A 15,682-nucleotide genomic window follows, 5' to 3' on the forward strand; every position below is an offset into this window, starting at 1 on the left:
AAAATCGCCGAGAGTATCAAGCAAAAGATTCCTGGATCGAATTTCCCGTGATCAAATGAGAACGGTGGGCAGGCAAAGCAGAAAGCAACGAGACGATGAGGCGGTTCTATGTATACTCTTGCTTTCAGTGCCATTCCCGAGAGACTGACGGTGAGTTCTAGAACGTGAGGACGTCGTGTTAGAAGCTAGTCTTTGGGTGGTGCACGATATTATTGGGTAGGGGTGGTTTTGTTTGTCTCAGCGAGGAGTATTGGCGAGCGGTCGGGATACTCATTCGGTCTGTTGAACCCATGTATATGCTATTTCATTATCAACTACCGACTCTCTCTCGTCGGCAAGGCAGGCTTCATGTGAGTGAGATGGAGGCTCATCATTTCATGCTAGAGATCTGTTCCTGAAGAGGCGATTGTACCTCACCACCACCCTATGGCTCTGTGGTGGTCAGAGCTTAACTCCGTGTCGCGAACTCCGGGTATGCATCCCAAAAGTCGCAGGGTCGCCTCTCTAAAAGAATATATCACACATACACAAATGTCAAGATCACTCGCCCGGACGCTGCATACACTGCACAGTACCTGCGAGCGAGTGACGGCACAAAGATGCTTGTCCTCAACACCCTTCCTCCTCCATCTCCGCGATGACATCCACACCTCGAGACCGCATGGCCGCATCAACCACAGGCGCACCTTCGCCTCCTCATCCCAACGCCATGCAGGCAACATGGGCAAGCCAGTCAAACCCACAGCCGGCGGCCAGAAATCTGCTCCAAGCATGTCCATCCAACTAAAGAAGGCTCGCGAACAAGCCATGCGCGCCGGCCAAATACCCAACGATCTCGGTCTCCTACCGGACACCTTCATCCAACCTCGCGGCAAAAACCTACCATCCTGGTTCACCAACTTCAACGGCCGTTGGGTCATGGAGAAGCGGAAGCTCAAGCTCCGCTCAGTGGAATTCTTCAGCGCGGTCATGTATCGATACTTCATGGTGCGGCCGCGTCCGAGGTTAGAACTGGGCAAGATCCCGGGGATAGCGAAGGACTTGCATCGAGAGATGTACGAGCGGTTTGCAGCGGGTGATCTGACGCCGATGGAGGGGAGGATCTGCGACGGGATGTTAGGGAGTTTGAAGAGGAGGATGGCGCAGCGGGCGCCGAATACGAGGTTGTTGTGGACGGTGCATAGGTACCTTTCCAGTCCCAAGAGGATGAGTTATAAGGCTGCTGCTATGCCGAGGCAGAAGGGTGCGACGCTGGCGGATGCGAGTGGGTTGGTGCAGGCGGTGGTTAGGATTCACTCGTTGCAGTCTCTGCAGCATGTTAAGAAGATTTCGGAGAGGGGAGAGCGTGGAAAGATGACGGTGAGGGAGGTTGTGGTGGATGCGCAGGGGCGGGAGACGCCGCTGGACGAGTTTGTGAAGAAGCAGGCGGAGGTTGGTGTGCCGGAGGGCGCGAAGGAGACGATCGAGTATCTCGTTGTACAGAAGAATCTGAGGAAGGGCAAGGAGGGTCCGTGGATCGTGTGGGGGACGGTGGAGGAGACTACGCTGGATAAGGTCAAGAAGCAGGGCCGTAAGAGTCTGATGCAGCTGTATCAGAATGAGGTCTGAGGAGTATCGTGTAATGGTGTAATATAGCCTTCCGCTTCTGCTGTGACATATCGGTCTTGGCAACGACGAAGTCTTGGCCTATGCGGATGAGATGTAGAGTATACTACAAACATGCGTAAGCCGGTGTAAAATATGAATCGCGGGTTTGATAAGATGATGTGACTTTGGCTGTAGAGAAGCATTCAGATAGTACCCTATCGAAAGCTAAAATAACTGCTACCGCTCCTTCCTCTTTCGACGACCGTCCACACTCTCAACATGGCCGGAAGCTTCAGACCCCGTCCCATTCTCCTCCTCCAAAAGCACGCATATAGTAATGCTCCAAAATTCAGGAAACAGTACTGAAGTTGTAAGATACTGGTACCCTTCTAGTGCCTGGTCTCCGCCTGCCTGCTGCATGACTGTCGTATGTCATGCTCGCCGCCTGTCGTTTAGCCTCGTGTGACGTGCATGTCACGTGGTGGCACAGCAGAGCACTGTGCCGCCAGCAGCACGCATGTGAATCTTGCCCGAAGTTGAACTTCCAGCGACGCGGTCCGAAGCAGGCTTGCCGTCTGCTGAAGGCAGCTAGAAACCATGGACCTTGATGGTCTTGGCATCTAGCTCCAATCCTTCCTTCTTGTCCACGAGGAACTCTTGCACATCCTTGCGCTGGTCCCCCTGCAATTGAATCACCTCGCCCATCTCCGAGTCGTGCACGATAGTGCCATTGCAAGCGAACTTCTTCTTGATGACCTTGAGGATCTTCTTCTGATCGAACTTCTTTGGGAGGCCTTGGACGGTAGTCAGGGTTTTGCGACCATTGCGCTCTGTGAGGGATGTGTCAATAAGTGTGTTCCAAGCCTGAGTAGTGGAGGGCGCGAAGGCCGTCGTGAGTGAGTGGAGTAGGGTGGATGTAGGTCAGAGGAGGCCACGATGAGTAATAGTGGAGATTTTTTAGAGGCAAGGCTGTACTCACGCTGAATCCTTATATGGATGTAGTTCTGCGACTGCTTGGTAGAGTCTCCGGTATCCGCATCGGCCTCGGCGAAGGGGTCGAAAGACTTGAGGTTTTCGATGGAAGTCATAAAAGACGCTGCTCAACACGTTCAGTCAGTCACGGTGTAAGCGTGGCGGCTATCATTCAGCCAGCGCGATAAGGCTGCAAAGGGTCTGCTACGCACCTGAAGTTCTGCTGTCCGCGGGTTTTCGAGGTCTGTTACTGATTGATATGTGGTTCCTCGGATTATGTGCTGGGAATGGCGGGTGTGATTGGTAGTGCTGATGTATCTGAGCGGAGAGTTTCGATTCGTGTTCGTGCGTGCGGGTTGGTGCAAGTGTGAGGAGGGCTTTATAGAAGGTGGGGTTCGCGGAAGTGGCGTATCACGTCACGTGCCGCGGCCCGCTGCCCGGCTTTCGTCACTCAGAGAGTTTGTAAACCACACTGAACTTCACGCTAGAAAACCACGCGGACGTCGGGCCTTAGCGCAGCAAGCAGGTCTGCCTCTCTTGACCGCATCCTGCCGCACCTAGCCTGCTGTCCTCTGGCCAAGAACATATGGCTAGAAGGGGCAATGGGCCCGGTGGACGATAGTGACATTGCAGGTGCATGACCATGATTGGCCGTACACATTCCCTGTAGGTGCTTGCATTTCATAGCGTTGGTCTATCTTATAGCGCGAACGGCAGATCCTTAAAGGTCGCTTACCAGTGCTCACCGCGAACCTTGCTTCTCCAAGTTCACCAACTCAACGGCAGCCGCTCGTGGAGGCGCCTCTGCCATCATGGAGGCCACTCAGACTCGGGATCCGGCTGTCATCACTCTTGTCTTCGGTCCTCAGACGCTGTCCTTCTCGGAGGAATGGTTCAATCGACTCCGATCCTTCATCAACGACCGTCGACACAATCACTGGATGCGCCAGGCAATCCAGGAGTTACCGCATTATCTAGAGCTCTTTCAAAGTAATACACAGGGGACAGCGCATAGCACAGCACCTGCGCTTCTCAGAAGCATATTGGAGTGGCTAGACACGGATGCTACAGTGCCATATGTGGACAACCTATCGAGCGCGGTCTTGACTCCACTCGTTATCCTCGATCATCTCTGCCAGTACTCACAATTCGTCGATGCGGCAAACTCTGATTCGTGTTCGACCGTCGATCCCTGGAGCTGTCTATTTCGCCCGCTTCAGGTGCTTGGGTTCTGCACCGGCTTCTTGAGTGCGCTGGCGATTGCTTCGTCGAACAGTCAAGCAGAATTCCAAAGCTATGGCGCAGTCGCTGTACGTCTGGGAGCTTTGATCGGAGCTGTGGTTGATGCGGCCGATCACTCATCCTCACCATCAGGCTCTCTCGCGGCAGTGTGGAGCACACCGGAACAAAAGCAAAAGCTCGACATTACGCTTGCGCAGGATGAAGAGTCTTACATTTCTGTTGACTACGATGAGAACCGAGCTACTATAACGACCACCTCCGAGAAGCTATCAGATCTCATTCGAGTGCTGAAGGACGATGGAATAGTCGCATACGAAATTGATCTTCGTGGTAGATATCACTGGAACGGTCACCGAAAGACCGCTGAGCAACTAGCCAACTTCTGCGATGCCCATCCGGAGTTGCAATTTCGAGATGCAGAAAAGAATCCATTTTCACTGCCCTCGACTACTACGACAGAGCAGGTGTTGCATGGCAAATTGCATGGAGTTGCGATCAGAGATATCTTGGTGGAACGATGCCATTGGTTCTCCACGTATCAGCACAGTGTAGTGGACCAGGCGCGAAGTCCTGCCAGCTCAACCCTGGTGTTCGGAGAAGAGAAGTGTGTACCGCCGTCGATATTACGGCATGTTCAGGAGCACGTTACACGCATGACCGACCAGCCAGGGGCAAGCAGACGACTTTCTGCTCTTGCGTACTCGGAGCCGAAGGAGTCTCATGATGACATTGCTGTGGTAGGCATGGCTTGTAAAGGTAAGCATTACTTCGAAGGCAGACTTCGATTTTCGGGGCTGATATGGATCGTAGTCGCTGGCGCGGATGACCTCGATGAATTATGGGAGATCATTTGTCGAGGGGAATCTCAACACGTCGAGGTGCCTGAGTCTCGCGTATCGTTTGAAACCCAGTGGCGAGGCCTCGATGATAGGCGGAGATGGTATGGCAATTTTCTACGGGACCCGGACGCATACGACCATAAGTGAGTATTGATAGTGTCTACGTCAGCTTTGCATGTTGTACTGACACGATGTGATGCAATCAGATTCTTCAGAAAGTCACCTATCGAAGCAGCCTCACAAGACCCACAGCAGAGGCTTTTCCTACAGTCAGCGTATCAAGCTGTCGAGCAATCTGGTTACTTTAACAACCCTAATACCGACCGCAGAGTTGGGGTTTTCGCAGGCGTTGGTGCTGTGGACTATGAGACGAACATCGCATGCCACCCGGCCAATGCATACTCGGCGACAGGAAATCTCCGAGCGTTCATCACGGGGAAGGTCAGCCACTACTTCGGTTGGTCTGGCCCTTCACTCACAGTCGATACGGCATGTTCGGGTTCTGCAGTAGCAATTCATCAGGCCTGTCGATCAATACTGAGTGGCGAATGCACAGCCGCCTTAGCAGGCGGAGTCAACATCATCACCAGTCCTCTATGGTTCCAGAACCTGGCTGGTGCTTCGTTCTTGAGCCCTACCGGTGCTTGCAAGCCCTTCGATGCAGCCGCCGACGGCTATTGCCGTGGTGAGGCAGTCGCGTGTGTCTTCCTCAAGAAGATGAGCCAAGCGGTGCAAGATGGTGATACGATTCTGGGGCGCATCCGCAGTACAGCAGTATTCCAGAACGACAACTGCACGCCGATCACTGTTCCCAATGCTACTTCCCTATCAACGTTATTCGGAGATGTGATTACAAAGGCCCACTTGACTCCGGAGGACATCACACTGGGTATTTATAGCTTCTCTGCCACGCCGTATAATCTACTGACAGGCTGAATAGTCGAAGCACATGGCACGGGAACGCCGATCGGTGATCCAGCAGAGTACGAGAGCGTCCGTCGCGCCCTCGGTGGTTGGGCACGCAGATCTGCGCCTCTGCATCTAGGTTCTGTTAAAGGTCTTCTTGGCCATACGGAGAGTGCCTCTGGTGTCGTGGCACTGATCAAAGTCTTACTTGCGCTTCACCATGGGTACATTCCACCACAAGCGAGTTTCAGATCACTGAGCCCAGGTTTGAAAGCAACGCCTGACGACATGATTACTGTTGGGACACATCTGAAACCATGGGACGCTGCGTATCGAGCGGCGTTGATCAACAATTACGGCGCGGCTGGATCTAATGCATCGATGATCATCTCTCAAGCACATCCTTGGCGGAGCAAAGCACCCTCCGTTTCAAGTGCTGGTGAGCTGTTTTGGATTACAGGTGCAGATGAGCGTGGCCTCCGTGCTTATTGCTTACGTCTACTTGATCTCATCAAGAAGCAAAGGACGACTGAGAAAGAGCTGCTGCTCGCGGATATCTCCTACAGTCTGGCTCGACAATCCAGCAGGACACTTCCGCTGGGTCTGATCTTCCTGTCGTCCTCGATACTTGAACTGGAGAGCAAGCTCTCGACGTTTGTCGGTGACGGGATGGCTAGCACGCTCGTGCCAAAGAAAGCCTACCGCCCAGTTATACTCTGCTTCGGTGGTCAGACGTCCCAGATGATCGGTCTCGACAGAAAAGTCTATGATCGATATGGTCTCCTGCGAACTCACCTCGATACGTGCGACAAGCTACTTCTATCGATGGGGTGCGATAGCATCTATCCAGCGATCTTCGAGAAACTGCCGATGACAGACGTCGTCAAACTGCAGACCACGCTTTTCTCGTTTCAGTATTCTTGCGCCAGGTGCTGGATCGACGTTGGCATCCCGGTCACAGCTGTGGTAGGACATAGCTTTGGGGAGCTTACTGCTATGTGTATATCTGGCATAGTCACGCTGAGAGAGGCACTCCATATCATTTCCGCGAGGGCTCGTTTGGTGAAGCAGTCCTGGGGCGCGGATACGGGAGCAATGATTGCTATCGAGGCTGAGCTCTCGAGCGTGGACGACCTGCTCCGCCGCGTCCATACTCTGAATCCTTCCGAGGATTCGGCGAACATCGCCTGCTTCAACGGACCACAGAACTTTACTCTGGCGGGAAGCAGCGCAGCGATCAAAGCCGTGGAGACTACGGCTCGTACAATGCCGGGACTCAGATGCAAGATCATCAACGTCGCTAATGCCTATCATTCGAGTCTGGTAGATCCATTGAAGCAACGACTCGCAGCCCTTGGAGACGACACACTTTTCACCCGACCGCGGATTCTCTGGGAACGCGCGACGGAAGCTGAGGAGAAGCGCAATGTGAAACGCGATTTCTTCGCCACACATATGCGCCAGCCAGTCTACTTCCACCATGCCGCTCAAAGACTACACAAGAAGTTTCCGTCTGCAATCTGGCTCGAAGCAGGCTCTAATTCTACCATCACGAATTTAGCGGGCCAAGCATTGGGTCGTCCACCGTCGTCATATTTCCAGGCACTCAATATCTGTCACTCAAATGGCTCACAGAACATGATGGATCATTTTGCAGATCTGTGGACCGCCGGACTTACTTCCCATCACTGGGGTCACCATGCATCCCAATCAAGGCTTTACGATGTTGTTTTGCTTCCACCATATCAATTCGAGAAATCCCGCCATTGGCTGGAAATCAAGAAGCGCAGTCCTGACCATCAAGGCGATGCCATGACTAAGGCTTCTAATACGGAAAAGTTGCCTACTGAACTCTACACTTTCGTGGGCTACCAAGACGAGGCCAAATCGCATGCCCGATTCAGAGTTAATACCATGATCAAGAAATACGAAGACCTGGTTTCTGGCCACGTTATCGCGAACACAGCCGCCATCTGTCCTGCCACAGTGCAACTTGACATCGTAATCGAAGCGCTGATGAGTCTCCGCCACGATCTCGGGTTCGAGGATATGCAGCCAGAGTTATTCGATGTGACAAACCAAGCGCCAGTATGCATGAACCCTGCCCGTGCCCTCTGGATAGATCTGAAAATCGCGAGCGTGGGCAGCCGTACGTGGCAGTGGGACATGAGTAGTACTGCATCAGGTGGCTCGCACAAGACATCTCATGTCAAAGGCTCGATCGCCATGAGGCCGACTAATGACCAAAAATATGGCAATGATTTCGCTCGCTATGGACGCTTGATGAACCACAGGAGATGTACAAACCTGCTTCAATGCGAGGACCCAGATGATATTGTCCAAGGCCGCAACATATACAAGATCTTCTCCGAGATCGTCGAATACGCAGCACAATATCAGAACCTCCGCAAGATAGTCGGAAAAGATAACATGTCTGCTGGGCGCATCAACAAGAAGCGCTCTGATGCGACTTGGCTTGATGCTCATCTGACCGATTGTTTCTGTCAGGTTGCTGGCTTCTGGGTCAATTCAATGACGGAGCGTATACCGACCGAGATGTATATTGCTGCCGGCTTTGAGTCTTGGATGAGGGCGCCCAGCTTGCCATCTGCAAAGCCGCAGGCTGCCACAACAGTGTGGGATGTTATGGCCGTTCACAACCAGGCCCCGGACAAGTCTTACACGACCGACATCTTCGTATACGATGCTGAGCGTGGTACACTTTGTGAAGTCATCCTCGGCATGAAATTTATACGCGTGCCCAAGGCGGTCATGGCCAAGACTCTCGCCCAGTTTTCGGCGGTTGGCTCAAGTGGTGAGGTTGCAGCGCCTCCACGATCAATACAGGGAGTGTCACCAGGGAATGTTGAGCTGAAGCAAAACTCGACCCATCCAAGTGTATTACAAGCGCTGGCAGCACCAAACAACCTTAATGCAGCGGCAAGTGCGATCGATCCACCAGCTTCGATTGGAGAGGCAAGACCGGGTCAGGCCAGGGTGAAATTCCTGTCTGACATCGCTGAGATCCTGTCAGAGCTCACTGGGGTCGAGCCGGTGCTCATTACCCCAGCGGCCAGGCTTGCGGACATAGGCATCGACTCTCTCATGTCAATGGAGATATCACGATCAATGAAGTCCTCATTCAAGATCTCTTACGAGATTGAGCAGTTGGCAGAAGCAGATACGGTTCAAGACGTTGTTAATGCTATCGCAGCTGCGGTGGGAACAGATGGGCTCGAGAATAGCGGTGGGTCCAATGGCGCCGTCGACTCCGATAAGATGTTCGGCACCAAGGGCATGGACGACGTCGATAGCCCCACATTTAACACGCCACACTCGGCCACAAGCGATACCTTCGAGCTCAGCCGTCCTTACAGACAGGAGCAGACTGTAGGCTTAAATTTCTCTCAAGCAATCTTGGAAGCATTTTCTGGGTCGAGACTACGCACCGATCAGTTTATCGAAGATTTTGGCTGCAGTAAATACTTGGTTGACGTTCAGCCGAAGCAGATACAGCTCTGTGTGGCCCTCATCATCGAAGCATTAGAACAACTCGGCTGTTCATTGAATACTGCGAACGCTGGCGAATCCCTGCGGCGCATCCCTTATGCTCCGCAGCATGAACGATATGTGAACTTCCTCTACGGTGTACTGGAATCTGACGCACATCTAATCAATCTTGATGGCGGCATGATCACACGCACCAACGTCAGCGTGCCAGTCAAGTCGAGTAAGATTATCTTCGACGAGCTTATCGCCACCTTTCCGAGTCATGAGCTCGCAAATCGTCTTACCTACCACTGTGGTTGCCATATTGTCGATATCCTCAAGGGTGAGACTAATGGCGTGAAGGTAATCTTTGGCTCAGAGGAGGGTCGCAGCTTGGTCTCAGGATTCTACAGCGATTCGCCGCTCTTCAAGCTGTACTACACTCAGATGCAGGACTTTCTCAGAAGACTAGTCTCGCGTCTGCCTGATAACTCTCCACCGCTCAAGATTCTCGAACTGGGTGCTGGCACAGGAGGTACCACAAATTACTTGGTGCCGCTGCTCGCCGAGCTTGGGGTGCCTGTGGAATATACTTTCACGGACATTGCACCGTCCTTTATTGCAGCAGCTCGGAAGAAGTACAAAGCCTATTCCTTCATGAGATTCGCCACCCACGATATCGAGAAACCTCCGTCGGACGACTTGATGAGCTCACAGCATTTGGTTGTCGCCAGTAATGCTGTACATGCCACACACAGCCTATCGGTCTCGTTGAGCAACATCCATAAGTTGCTGAGGCCGGATGGTTTTCTGTTGTTGCTGGAGTTGACCGATCAACAGCAGTGGTTAGATCTGATCTTTGGCCTCTTGGAAGGATGGTGGCTTTTCGATGACGGCCGTTCACATGCGTTATCTAGCGAGAAGCATTGGGAAAGAGAGCTGCATGCAGCTGGATATGGCCATGTTGACTGGACTGATGGAGACTGTGCAGAGAATTGCCTTCAGAAAATCATTATCGCCACGGCATCAGGCCCGCAGTATGTGCGATAGCCCATTGAGTCTGTCAGTCCTGACTATTTCCCAGGTACAGTCGTGGTGATCTACCCGCAAACGACAGGGTAACAGATGCTACCGACGAGACAGCAGCTCGACGTCTTGCCGTCGATGAGTACGTGAAGAGCTATTCGCATGACTTCATTGGACCTACCGGCTCCAATAGACTCGAGGTCGACAATCTTATCACAGTTTTGGTTACGGGAGGGACTGGCAGTGTGGGAAGCCATATAGTTTCACACTTGCTTACCCTACCACACATAACAAACGTCATCTGCCTGAATCGAGAGGTACGTGGAGCCAAGCCCGATGCTCGGCAGATCGATGCGTTTGCAGACCACAGGATTGAGCTTAGTATTGAGGATCTATCGAAGCTCCAGGTACTGCAATGCGATACAGCGAAACCCATGCTTGGTCTCAAAGAGGGAGTCTATCAAGACCTGGTCAGCTCTGTCACCCACGGTAAGTTGCGACACTGCGAGGCCTCGTTCAACCACCAAGAGTCCTGACTGACAATCGACGATAGTTCTTCACAATGCTTGGCCAATGAGTTACGAGAGGCCACTACACAGATTCGAGCCTCAGTTCCGGACTATGCGCAACCTTATCGACCTCTGTCACGATACTGGAGCAGTATCCTCAAGAGTAATCACTTTCCAGTTCATCTCATCAATTGCTGTGGTTGGACATCATCCATTCCTCACTGGTCAGTCACTGGTCCCGGAACAGCAAGTACAGGTTGAGTCAGTACTGCCGATGGGCTACGGAGACGCCAAATATGTCTGCGAACTACTGCTTGGAGCTACTTTGGGCAGACACCCGTCTAATTTTCGTACCATGAGCGTACGATTGGGCCAGGTAGCAGGAAGCAGTACAAGCGGCTACTGGAACACACAAGAACATCTGAGTTTCCTGGTCAAGTCGTCACAGACCTTGCGCTATCTTCCAGATTTGGATGGCATACTCTCGTGGACACCGGTCGATCAAGTAGCTGGAACATTGACGGACCTACTCTCGCAAAACGCCTCGACGCCATACCCAATATACCACATCGACAATCCAGTCCGGCAGCCGTGGAGAGATATGGTAAGGACATGGGCTTCGGCGCTAGACATACCACAGAATAAGATTGTACCATACTCGGAGTGGGCGTCGAGAGTACGCCTTTTTCCTGGCTCGGTGGAGAGGGACAATCCTGCGTGTAAGCTGATCGAGTTTCTGGACAACAACTTCCTACGAATGTCTTGCGGTGGATTATTGCTCGATACTCTTCATGCAAGAGAGCATTCCCCTACGCTGGCCGCAGTGGGACCTGTTGACGAGAAATGTGCTTTGGGCTATATAGCCTTTTGGAAGGACATCGGGTTCCTTTCTTGAACCGAATTACGATCTTGCGCCATTGATTATCGCGTCTAGAATGAGGTCTTGTTAGAGGTACGATATGCCCAAGATTGTAGCGACATATAGACTGAAGCTTGTTATACTGTATAGGAGTGTACATAGACTGATCTGATCTTCATGATCTGAAGCTGATACAAGCAATCTCGAGTGCTCGGCGGTCAATCTTGCTGCTCCGCTGTTGAGATGCTTGGTGAGCTGTGCACGTTTACGCCATACGGACCGATATCATCTCCGCCATCTATGTATCTTGAGCACGTCGCTCAAATGCGTGCCGGATCGCCAGCAAAATGTGCCTGCTGCATTGAGGTCAAACATTACTTGAACCGAGCCTCAAGTCTCCGAACTGTGATACGAAAGCGGGTTAGCCTTGGATTTCTTTCACTACTGGTAAGTGGGTCGCAGATTGTCGAGACAAGAATAATGGCCATTATGTGAGCACCACACGAGGCTTATAAGAGACCGTCTGTCCCATATGATGAAACGCAGCACTGCACCTCTTCGCTTCCCTCTCGTCCACTCTCGCGCACTACAGCCTCTTCAGCGAAAACGAAAGCATCTCCCAACCATGCCGGGACCTTCCATCTTTCTCGTCTTTGGCGCGACTGGAGGCACGGGGCGCCACTTCGTTTCGCTTGCCCTTGAACACGGCCATGTCGTGCGTGCAGTAGTACGGAACCCAAGCCGTCTCGATCCGGATCTTCGCAAGAACTCAAATCTCCATGTCAAGCAAGGCTCAGTCACGGATGAGATCACCTACCTGGACGAGCTCGTCCGCGGCACTGAATTTGTAGTCGCCATGCTAGGCGATGCAGCCGCGCGGAGCGTGTCAAAAATCAACGTGGCTTTCGTGCGAGATCAGCTAGTACCTGCATTGAGACGAAAAGGCGTCAAGCGTTTCCTCTACCAAGCCGGTGGACTCAGCAAGCCATACGGAGCACAATTACCATTCTTCTTGCGGGTGCTGCGCAATACCGTAGCGCTTTCGTATGGGGGCCAGCACGCCGACAATGAGGCCGTGATGGAATACCTTGGCAGTCAAGCGAGAGATATCGAGTGGATCGTCCATCGAGCAGGCATAGGGTCGAATAGCGGATCCAAGGGACAATTGACGAGATCCAGGGACAAGTTCAGCGTGGCGACGTTGAGGACTGCGCTGCGTATAATCTCCGGATCGTCACAAGCGATCCGAATGCGATACACACTTGCCATACGAGCCATTACGATAGCTGAGGTCGATGCATGTATCCGATGGTAATGAAAAGCACAGGACTTGAGAAGTCTAAGCAACACATGGTACATACCTCGAGTGTCCATCAAAATGTTTAGTTCTATGACGCAGGTGTAACGAATAGACAACAGTAAAGCTAGTGCAAAGCTTAAGCATATCCTGTCTCGCTGCAGAATGCTGAATCATCCCTATCCCTTTCTCTACAGAACGCGCGTTGCGCGTGCGGATGCATGGAGTCGACACCACGAATGAGAGAGGTGCGGAGGAAATGTGTTGCTGTACACCATGATCATAAGACCTCGAGTCCGTAAGGTCGCGCTTCGCCGAGGCCTACAGACAGTACTCTCGCTCCTACTTCTCTGGACCTGCTTCGACTTATGGACTGTCCGACGCTCGGCTCGTCAACAAGCTGGCGTCGATGTGCCTCTATTTGGGGACCAGAAAGTCTTCATAGCCAGCCTCCACTGGACCGATGAGCTCGTCCTCAGAGACTACTGGATTGCGTCTGTGGTCGAGCTAGCCAGAGAAATCGGCCCATCTAACGTCTTCGTGAGCGTGTACGAAAGTGGCAGTCTTGACGATGCGAAGGGTGCTCTGCGCGAGCTTCAAGACGAACTTGTTCTTCACAACATTCCGCACAAGGTCGTGTTAGACGAAACGACACATCTGGACGAAGTCAGCAGGCCACCAGCGGCTTCAGGATGGATCCAGATGCCGGCAACGAAGTCCTATCGTCAAAACTGGACCGAGTGGTTTACGCTGCAGAAGGACGAGTGGGTGCCCAGAAGGATTCCCTATCTCGCGAGGCTCCGTAATTTGGTCATGCATCCTCTGTATGAGCAGCAGAAGCAAGGTATCACGTATGATAGAGTGCTCTGGCTGAACGATGTTGTTTTCACGGTCAGTAATACGTCGCTGCTACGGTGTACAGTAAGCTCACAACATACCAGACGAAAGACGTCCGGGCTCTGCTGGCGACCCGGAACGGTAATTATGCTGCAGCTTGCGCCCTGGACTTCAAGCAAGCACCAGCATTCTACGACACCTTCGCTCTCCGAGATGCTGACGGCTACGCTCCATTGATGGACACTTGGCCGTACTTTCAGAGTGCCATGTCACGGAAAGCAATAAAACACAGCCTCCCAGTACCCGTGGCCAGTTGCTGGAATGGCATGCTAGCTTTTGATGCTGCGCCATTTTATGATATCCACTCCCCGCTCTTATTCAGAGGTGTGCCAGATGATCTCGCAAGAGCGCATCTCGAAGGCTCGGAGTCTTGCCTCATACATGCCGACAATCCACTTTCCGCGGACAGAGGTGTCTGGGTCAACCCACAAGTGCGAGTAGGCTATAATGGCACTGCATACGATAGCGCCAATTCGGGGACCTGGCCTTCTAGCCTGGATATTGTGATTGGAATTTGGAGGAATAGGTTCATCCGCTGGTTCCATGCTTCGGATCTGTATCGTGAGCGCAGAGCAGTAGCAAAGACGGCAAGGGAGTGGAAAGCTCAGAAGCCGGGCGTGGTTGAGAATGGAGCTTTCTGTCTGATTGACGAGATGCAGATACTACTTTGGAATGGATGGGGCCATGCTTAGAAAGGAAGAATCATTCGGACTACCTTAATGTCTTCGAGTGCCGCCTCAGTAGACTGAAGAGTAGTTTGACCACGAGGCAGCTTGGTGTTGGTCTATACGTGCAGGTCCATTTCCTGATCATGCTCCAAGCTGGCCATTCATGTGGCCAGGCCTTATCTATCAGCTCTCAATCGATTGTCAGGAGCTAGCAGCCCGGTCCTGATATTTCACCAGATTACAGGCTAGTCAGAGTGTTACCTTCTCGAACAAAACGACGCCGCATATGCCGTCAAGGGGCTACGTGCGTCGGTACGGGTGGGATTTATAAGCGGGGAACTGCGGCTTATGGTTCTGCCTTCAGATCTTGATACAGAGTGCTTCACTTTGCAACCAAGCCTTACTGTGCCATGCGGCTTAAATCGACGTGGAGGTAACCCAGCTCTCTGGCTTCGAAAGATTGGACGAGACTTTTGGTTACAAACCAGAGTTTGCTTGACAGCGCAAATTCGTACAGTGCTGCATGAATACCGCTGTGATATTATATCATCATAAGGTCTCATTACATTCCTGAAGCCGTAGAACTTCATATATTTACCGGGAGTGCATATCCTCCTCGGTTCCATTCGTCAAAGCGTAGAAAATCTATCACGGAAATGCTACGAGAGTCGTAAGTTGCTTCATATGCGCGTCTGCGTCTGGTATCCAGCGGCGCTGCTATTATCTTAGCCACTGCCATAGCCCCAAGCGCTAGTGGTAGATGCGGCGGAGGAAGTGGTTGACGAGATAGTGCTTGATTGAGAAGTAGTGCTGGTATACAGAGTCAGCAGGCGTCCACGCTGTATCCTGCCTTTGTACTTACGATGTAGTAGACGATGTGCTAGACTTGGAAGAGGTTGTAGCTGTCGGGGTGGAAGAAGTAGAGGATTTGGTGGTGCTACTGTAATTTGCTGTCAGTCAACCACTTAAAGTCAACGCTGAAAGCATACTCACCTGGATGATATGGTGTTGGTGCCCCAGCTAGAAGTAGTAGAAGATGTAGTCTTGGAGGTCGTCCTATGGAGATATCAGCCACTTGATTGTTGGGGATAGTCTGGATATACTTACGAAGTAGCAGATGAGGTAGTTGGCTTCGTGCTAGTCGATGACGATGTAGTCGTGCCCCATGTGTAAGTGGACGAAGTCGTTGGCTTTGTACTCGTTGACGATGAAGTCGTGCCCCATGTGTAAGTGGACGAAGTCGTTGGCTTTGTGCTCGTTGACGATGAAGTCGTGCCCCATGTGTAAGTAGACGAAGTCGTTGGCTTTGTGCTCGTTGACGATGAAGTGGTCGTGCCCCATGTGTAAGTGGACGAAGTCGTTGGCTTTGTGCTCGTTGACGATGAAGTCCG

The 15,682-nt window shown here is 52.2% G+C and overlaps 6 protein-coding genes across 6 annotated transcripts; 4 read left to right on the forward strand and 2 right to left on the reverse strand.

The window, feature by feature from the left end:
• Positions 1-720: 720 nt before the first annotated feature.
• On the forward strand, positions 721-1,608 carry LTS14_006925 (uncharacterized protein; the record flags this gene model as incomplete). The annotated part of the gene is made up of 1 exon (XM_064839618.1): positions 721-1,608. The coding sequence occupies one exon, from the start codon at positions 721-723 to the stop codon at positions 1,606-1,608; it is 888 nt and encodes a 295-aa protein (XP_064692861.1).
• A 567-nt stretch (positions 1,609-2,175) lies between these two features.
• On the reverse strand, positions 2,176-2,675 carry SUI1 (Eukaryotic translation initiation factor eIF-1; the record flags this gene model as incomplete). The annotated part of the gene is made up of 2 exons (XM_064839619.1): positions 2,176-2,417; positions 2,567-2,675. The coding sequence occupies 2 exons, from the start codon at positions 2,673-2,675 to the stop codon at positions 2,176-2,178; spliced, it is 351 nt and encodes a 116-aa protein (XP_064692862.1).
• Positions 2,676-3,371: 696 nt separating this feature from the next.
• Positions 3,372-11,465, forward strand: LTS14_006927 (uncharacterized protein; the record flags this gene model as incomplete). Its single annotated transcript, XM_064839620.1, has 6 exons — positions 3,372-4,557; positions 4,612-4,783; positions 4,847-5,529; positions 5,581-10,072; positions 10,126-10,550; positions 10,615-11,465. The coding sequence occupies 6 exons, from the start codon at positions 3,372-3,374 to the stop codon at positions 11,463-11,465; spliced, it is 7,809 nt and encodes a 2,602-aa protein (XP_064692863.1).
• Positions 11,466-12,054: 589 nt separating this feature from the next.
• Positions 12,055-12,841, forward strand: LTS14_006928 (uncharacterized protein; the record flags this gene model as incomplete). The annotated part of the gene is made up of 2 exons (XM_064839621.1): positions 12,055-12,740; positions 12,829-12,841. 2 exons carry the CDS (start codon positions 12,055-12,057, stop codon positions 12,839-12,841), a joined length of 699 nt encoding a protein of 232 aa, XP_064692864.1.
• A 161-nt stretch (positions 12,842-13,002) lies between these two features.
• Positions 13,003-14,315, forward strand: LTS14_006929 (uncharacterized protein; the record flags this gene model as incomplete). The annotated part of the gene is made up of 2 exons (XM_064839622.1): positions 13,003-13,617; positions 13,668-14,315. The coding sequence occupies 2 exons, from the start codon at positions 13,003-13,005 to the stop codon at positions 14,313-14,315; spliced, it is 1,263 nt and encodes a 420-aa protein (XP_064692865.1).
• An 856-nt stretch (positions 14,316-15,171) lies between these two features.
• On the reverse strand, positions 15,172-15,632 carry LTS14_006930 (uncharacterized protein; the record flags this gene model as incomplete). Its single annotated transcript, XM_064839623.1, is given in 3 exon segments — positions 15,172-15,228; positions 15,399-15,428; positions 15,441-15,632. 3 exon segments carry the CDS (start codon positions 15,630-15,632, stop codon positions 15,172-15,174), a joined length of 279 nt encoding a protein of 92 aa, XP_064692866.1.
• Positions 15,633-15,682: the final 50 nt, after the last annotated feature.

The sequence above is a fragment of the Recurvomyces mirabilis genome (assembly GCF_035927965.1).
Source record: "Recurvomyces mirabilis strain CCFEE 5264 chromosome Unknown scaffold_18, whole genome shotgun sequence".
NCBI classification, from domain to species: Eukaryota; Fungi; Ascomycota; class Dothideomycetes; order Mycosphaerellales; family Teratosphaeriaceae; genus Recurvomyces; species Recurvomyces mirabilis.